Below are 7,850 nucleotides of genomic sequence, written 5' to 3' on the forward strand. Positions count from 1 at the left end.
TTAAATCTAATTACCCCACATTTGTAAAAGCTGGCCCCATGTCCATGACTCAACTGACCTAGCACAAGGTCCAGGTAGAATGAGTGAATTGGTTAAAATAGAGTAACCGTGATCAACCTTACATCAGTGTATCACTGACTTAGTAGCTATGTTGTAACTATGTTTTGTCAGCTTTAGCAGGAAGACAGAGTGAGCTAGAGAGACACTGAGCAGCATACAGAAAAACCAACACGATTTTCAGGTTGGTCAAATCAGGTCATAGTTAAAATATCTCTCATCAATAATGCATTTTTAATGACTATTTTATTAAATCACATTCCACCCACCCTGTTAGTTTGTTGTAATTATCAATTTCAGAAAATAACTAATTCAGGAAGTGTAATGTCTTCGGTGAGAAACAAAGCCAAATAAATAAACACTCAGTTGAATCTATTTTACCTTGTTAGTCTATGTCTCACCCATAAATGTCCACCCTATTAGGTTAATTCTAGAGAAAATTAAGCACATTTATACATGTTAAATATGTTTGATAGAGAAGATAAAATCCTGTTCAAGTCTTCACCATTATGCTAGCTCAATTTTGTTCATGACTAATTTAGGCTCCACATTTCCAACCTGCAACTAACAGGTTGAAGAAAAAAAATGAAAGTGCTTGAGGATAACAAATGTTTTCCTGAAAGTCAAACGTCCTTTCTGATAAAATACAAAACCATATAGAAAAAAAACATTTATAAATGTTTGAGGTCCGAAACTATGGCAAATTGTAGGAATGACCCAACTGGCTAGCTAGAAAAATAAATACCAAGACTTGTTATGACTAGCGTTAGCTAACTGGCTAGCTACCTAATCTGCGCAACCTTGACAGCTCGGCTGTAACATCTACGAGAAGAGCTAACGGATAGCGAGCGTCTGATAATGTTCAGCAAAGCCAAGGAAACATAAAACCCATGTTACTTCAATAAAACCCAAAGATGCAGTGACATTCGGCTGAAACGTATTTTTTTTAGAAGTGGGTGATGTAAAAAATAAATAAGAGGTTAGCTAGCAACTTTGCTAGCGGCCGTCATCCGCAACGAACGTTAGTACAATAAATGAAGTGTCAACACTTACCAAAGAAATATGGCGATTGAAAGAACTGCCTGACATTGTCCTGAAACGAATATGAAATCCAGGATTTTTTTTTAAGCTTTGCAAATCTCAGGCCAAATAGAATTCCTTGACGACCCAAACGCAAGGAGGCCGCCATGTTTTCGTCCTCAGTCGGTAAGAGCTGCCCAAGTTTATGCCTGACAGGTGATAAGAGCAAAGAAAATAAACCGTAAAGTGGTACAACACAAAGCCATTACGTGGAATAGTTTATAAACGTTGTAAAATGAGCCATGTGACTAGACAGATATACATTCATCAAGATTACTATTTGACTGCAACTCTCCTATAAAACTAAATGCCAAAGACGTCCTTCTTGGCTCTTTGAGGTCCTTCTTTGTAGTCTTCCTCTGTCATGAACTTGTAGTTCAGCTGCAACCTGATGAACATGTCAATTCAAGTATTTTTTCACAGTTAAAGGGCTAGCACAGCACAATTGAAATATATATATATATTATTTCTTTAAACTTGTTTTATATTTAACAATGTATTATATACTGAACAAAAATATAAATGCAACATGCAACAATTTCAAAGATTTTTCTGAGTTACAGTTTACATAAGAAAATCTGTCATTTTAAATAATATAATTTGACCCTAATCTACATATTTCACATGACTGGGAATACAGATATGTATCTGTTGGTCACATATGGTGGTCAGGATACTAGAAAATGTAGGGGCGTGACAACCATTTGTCTCATGCAGCACAAAACACATCTTCGATTTAAAAAGATCAGCTTTAATTTTGCAAATATATTGCAATGTAATTCTTTGCATCATTTCCAATCCGCCAGATATATACACATTTTGGATATATATATATATTCATATATATACACAGTACCAGTCAAAAGTTTGGACACACCTACTCATTCAAAGGTTTTTCATATTTTTTTACTATTTTCTACATTGTAGAATAATTGTACAGACTATGAAATAACATATATGGAATCATGTAGTAACCAAATAAATCGAGATATGTATTTTATATTTGAGATTCTTCAAAGTCGCCACCCTTTGCCTTGATGTCAGCTTTGCAAACGCTTGGCATTCTCTCAACCAGCTTCACCTGGAATGCTTTTCCAACTGTCTTGAAGGAGTTCCCACAAATTCTGAGCACTTGTTGACTGCTTTTCCTTCACTCTGTGGTCCAACTCATCCCAAACCTCAATTGGGTTGAGGTTGGGTGATTGTAGAGGCCAGGTCATCTGTCCTTGTTGGTCAAATAGCCCTTACCCACCTGGAGGTGTGTTGGGTCATTGTCCTGTTGAAAAACAAATGATAGTCCCACTAAGTGCAAACCAGATGGGATGGCGTATCGCTGCAGAATGCTGTGGTAGTCATGCTGTTTAAGTGTGCCTTGAATTCTAAATAAATCACTGACAGTGTCACCAGCAAAGCACCATCACACCTCCTCCTCCATGCTTCATGGTGGGAACCACACATGCAGAGACCCTCCATTTACCTACTCTGCATCTCAAAAACACAGCGGTTGGAACCAAAAATCTCAAATTTGGACTCATTAGACCAAAGGACAGATTTCCACCGGTCTAATGTCCATTGCTTGTGTTTCTTGTGCCAAGCAAGTCCCTTCTTCTCTTCTTTGTGTCCTTTAGGAGTTGTTTCTTTGCAGCAGTTGGACCATGAAGTCCTGATTCACGCAGTCTCCTCTGAACAGTTGATGTTGAGATGTGTCTGTTACTTGAACTCTGTGTAGTATTTATTTGGGCTGCAATTTCTGAGGCTAGTAACTCCAATGAACTTATCCTTTGAAGCAGAGGTAACTCTGGGTCTTTCTTTCCTGTGGCGGTCCTCATGAGAGCCAGTTTCATAGCTCTTGATGGTTTTTTGCAACTAAACTTGAAAAAACTTTCAAAGTTCTTGAGCATTTCTGAATTGACTGACCTTCAAGTCTTAAAGTAATGACGGACTGTCGTTTCTCTTTGCTTATTTGAACTATTTTTGCCATAATATGGACTTGGTCTTTTTCCTAATAGAGTATAACACCCCTATATTGTGGCATTAACGCATTCAGAAGGAAAGAAATTCCACAAATTAACTTTTAACAAGGCACACCTGTTAATTGAAATGCATTCCAGGTGACTATCTCATGAAGCTAGTTGAAGGAATACCAAGAGTGTGCAAAGCTGTCATCAATAAAAAAGGATTGAAGAATCTCAAATATAACATATATTTAGCTTTGTTTAACACGTTTTCGGTTGATACATGATTCCATATTTGTAGAAAAGGCCCATGGAGTTGGTGGAATAATTGCCACTTACTCAGCTGGGCCAGGGGCGCTTGCTTTTCTCTGGCCAGGTCGCAATTGTAAATGAGAACTTGTTCTCAACTTGCCTACCTGGTTAAATAAAGGTAAATAAATAAATAATTAGGTCAGGTGGAAATGTCCGACAGATCTCAACTCCATAAAAGAAGGAAATTGCCAACGCCTGATCTCGCTGCTTTCTCTTCCTTAACTCCGTCTGATCCAGAAGTTCTGTGCGTCCATGAATCCACGTCCACCGACTCTGTTACCTTTCATCTGAACTATCTGTGGCGATCGGGGGAGTGGGCCATCAGTTATTGCTTATCGTTATTACCGCGGAGCGCACGCTTCAAACATATTGTGTAATGTGAATTGTCAATGATCATGGCCCTACGGATCCTCATAGGCCAATTATGCAATCGATATGGTTAATATGTAATGAAATTAATTATATGTACACATGACGACAATTGAAAGGGTGAAATGAGAAACGTCATTGTTTGCTAACTGATCGACTTTGATACCAAACTAATGGGGATTATAGATTGAATAACCATTCACTGTTTGTATTCTTTCATGATATATGATAAATAGTTACGAGCCTAAATGACTCACGGATGATTACTATTGACTTCTTAATGAACTGGATTGTTGACTTCCCTAATTATGTTAATCATGAATGATTGTTATGATATGATCTTTGGGATGACGAATTTGATCGGATACATGTTATTTGTTTCCTTTGTGATGCAGCACAGACTACTCAGTAAATATACCCCTTTTTGGTTAAAGGAATTCCTGCCTCAGTCTCATCCATTCCACAGTCACCTGACACGTGACCACCTGTTCACCTTCCCTGTCAGTCATCCTACCTGTCCAGCTACCCACACAGATTCCACTAATCTTTCATTATGTGTTATTTCATAGTTTTGATGACTTCGCTATCATATTACAATGTAGAAAATTGTAAAAAATATGAAAAACCCTTGAATGAGTAGGTGTTGTCCAAACTTTGACTGGTACTGTATATATACACAGTGCCTTTGGAAAGTATTCAGACCACTTGAATTTTTCTACATTTTGTTACATTACAGCATTATTCTAAAATTGATTAAATACATACATCTACACAATATCCCATAATGACGAAGTGAAACGTTTTTTTTAATTAGCAAATGTATTTAAAACAAAAAAATATAAATATATGTTTTAATATCAAGTTTTCAGACTCATTGGTATGAGACAGATCTGAGCTCTGATGCATCTTGTTTCCATTGATAATACTTGAGAAATGTTTACAACTTGATTGGAGGCCATCTGTGGTAAATTCAATTGATTGGACATGATTTGGAAAGGCCCATTGTAGACAGTGCATGTCAGAGCAAAAACCAAGACATGAGTTCGAAGGAATTTTCTGTAGAGCTCCGAGACAGGATTGTGTCGAGGCACAGATCTGGGGAAGGGTAGCAAAAGATTTCTGCAACACAATGGCCTCCATCATTCTTAAATGTAAGAAGTTTTGAACCACCAAGACTCTTCCCACAGCTAGTCGAACAAACTGAACAATCGGGGGAGAAGGGCCTTGGTCAGGGAGGAGACCAAGAAAGAACCTGATGGTCTCTCTGACAGAGTTCTAGAGTTCCTGTGCGGAGATGTCAGAACCTTCCAGACATACAAACATCTCTGCAGCACCCCACCAATTAGGCCTTCATGGTAGAGTGGCCAGACGGAAGCCACTCCTCAGTAAAAGGCACATGACAGCCCGCTTGGAGTTTGCCAAAATACACCTAAAGACTCTCAGACATGAGAAAGAAGTTTCTCTGGTCTGATGAAATCAAGATTTAAGTTTTTGGCCTGAATGCTAAGCGTCACGTCTGGAGGAAACCTGGCACCATCCCTACGGTGAAGCATGGAGGTGGCAGCATCATGCTGTCGGGATGTTTTTCAGTGGCAGGGACTGTGAGACAAGTCAAGATCAAGGAAAATATGAATGCAGCAAAGTACAGGGGGATCCTTGATGAAAACCTGCTCCAGAGAGATCATGACCTCAAACTGGGGCTAAGGTTCACCTTCCAACAGTACAACAACCCTAAGCACACAGCCAAGACAACACAATGGTGGCTTCGGGACAAGTCTCTAAATGTTCTTGAGTGGCCAAGCCAGAGCCCGGACTTGAACCCAATCGAACATCTCTCGAGAGACCTGAAAATAGCTGTGCAGCAACGCTCCCCATCTAACCTGACAGAGCTTGACAGGATCTGCAGAGAAGAATGGGAGAAACTCCCCAAATACAGGTGTGCCAAGCTTGTAGTGTCATACCAAAGAATTCTTGAGGCTGTAATCGCAGCCAAAGGAGCTTCAACAAATTACTGAGGAAAGGGTCACAACTTATGTAAATTTGATATTTTATACATTTGCAAAAATTTCTAAACCTGTTTTTGATTTGTCATATAATTTGTATATACAGTTAAAGTCGGAAGTTTACATACACCTTAGCCAAATACATTTAAACTCAGTTTTTCACAATTCCTGACATTTAATCAGAGTAAAAATTCCATGTCTCAGGTCAGTTAGGATCACCACTTTATTTTAAGAATGTGAAATGTCAGAATAATAGTAGAGAAGTGTTTATTTCAGCTTTTATTTCTTTCATCACATTCCCAATGGGTCAGTTTACATACACTCAATTAGTATTTGGTAGCATTGTCTTTAAATTGTTTAACTTAGGTCAAATGTTTCAGGTAGCCTCCCACAAGCTTCCCACAGTAAGTTGGATGCATTTTGGCCCATTCCTCTGACAGAGATGGTGTAGGCCTCCTTGCTCGCACACGCTTTTTCATTTCTTCCCACACATTTTCTATTGGATTGAGGTAAGGCCTTTGTGATGGCCACTCCAATACCTTGACTTTTTTTTAACATGTTGGTCATGTAGCAAACACTCTTATCCAAAGCAACTTACAATTAGTCAATTCAGGAGCGACCTGCTAGGTTGGATGCATTCAAGACGTGTGCAGAGCCTGAGATGCCCAACCCTGAAAGGTTGGAGAGGAGGATCTGATGGTTCACATTGTTAAAGGCAGTGGATAGACTTAGGAGGATGAGGACAGAAGAGAGAGAGAGAGTCTGCTTTGGCAGAGCGGAGAGCCTCTGTGACAGAGGAGCGCAATGTCAGTTGAGTGAGCCGCCTTGAATCTTGACTGGTTAGGGTCAAGAAGATCATTTTGAGAGAGTTGGTTAGACAGCTGCTCAAGTGTTTTGAAAAGAAAAGAAAGAAAGGATACTGGTCTGTAGTTGACATCATAGGAGTAAAGGCTTGGGTTCTCTTGAAGTCAGCCAGTGGTCAGGGATGAGTTGATGAGGAATGGGAGGTCTCCAGAGATGGTCTAGATAAGGGAGGAGGGGATTGGTTCAAGTGGGCAGGTTGTTGGGCGGCTGGACATCACTAGTCGCAGGATTTCATCTGAACAGAGAGGGGAGCAAGAGATCAAGGCGTAAGGTAGCTCTGTGTAAGTGGGATCAGTGGGCTGGAATATTCTCCTAACCTTCAGAAAATTGGACACAGGAATGTTCTTGCAACATTCCTATGAAATATGTCTAGAACATTAATATCTTATATTCTGAGAACATGGCAACCATGTTCTGTGTAAGTTTGGTGGGAAGTTGACGGAATAATCTTCTATGTTCCGTTTGACATTAAGGGAATGGTATCTTGGAAACAGACCTGGCATGTCACTGGAACATTCCTAAGAAAATGTTTGGAAATTACCAAATGAGACTCTTAAGTGAATGTTCTCTAAAGTTGTGAGAATGTTTGTTGTTAGCTGGGTGGGGTTTGATTGGGTGGGGTTTGATTTCAAGTAATGCCCACTAACACGGAGTGTTAGCTTATAAAGTATCTCTCAAACCACTCTGAGCGGACACCAGCTGTCCAGCTAACTTATCTGATCTCACAATAAGAAAATTTGATTAAGTGTACTGTGCTGAACAGAGAAACATGAATGGGCAAAAGCGATGAGGATGAAGACTTTCTCAAATCAAACAGTAATCTGTGCCGCTCGATCATGTTGTCCACAAGCTAGCAGCATGCATCGTTTGGAAACACACATCTCTTTTCAATATATTTTAAGGCAGATAAAGCCTTTTATAGATATACTTTTTAAAGCAATTACTTTTGCATGTGAAAGAATCCTACTCATTACGCCACGTGCTTAACCTACCCGGGGTATTAATCAAATCCCTCACTGGCAGTCAAACACCTAAGCTAACTGGCTGAAGTTGTCAAGCTTGCTAGCTATATTTAGTTTTTCCCTCTCTGGATGGTGTGTTAGTCAGACATGTTAAAAGTTGCTTACGTATTCTATCACTCTGGCTATCCAAAGGAACCTCTCACTTGTTTCTGTGGTAACAAAAAGTTAAAGTGTATCTTCCGGTAGAG

The 7,850-nt window shown here is 39.4% G+C and overlaps 1 protein-coding gene across 3 annotated transcripts in view; it reads right to left on the reverse strand.

The window, feature by feature from the left end:
* pdhx (pyruvate dehydrogenase complex component X) overlaps positions 1 to 1,287 on the reverse strand; it is a 69,347-nt gene extending 68,060 nt beyond the window's left edge. For 2 of the 3 annotated variants that reach the window (XM_024423794.1, XM_024423793.2), the window contains exon 1: positions 1,111 to 1,287. In XM_024423794.1, coding sequence (XP_024279562.1) covers positions 1,111 to 1,246 — 136 coding nt within the window. In that variant the 5' untranslated portion in view covers positions 1,247 to 1,287. The remainder of the gene's footprint in view (positions 1 to 1,110) is intronic. The other variant, XM_024423795.1, reaches the window with a different exon arrangement.
* Between the last annotated feature and the right edge of the window lie 6,563 nt (positions 1,288 to 7,850).

This window comes from Oncorhynchus tshawytscha, linkage group LG06, assembly GCF_018296145.1.
Source record: "Oncorhynchus tshawytscha isolate Ot180627B linkage group LG06, Otsh_v2.0, whole genome shotgun sequence".
Taxonomy (NCBI): Eukaryota; Metazoa; Chordata; class Actinopteri; order Salmoniformes; family Salmonidae; genus Oncorhynchus; species Oncorhynchus tshawytscha.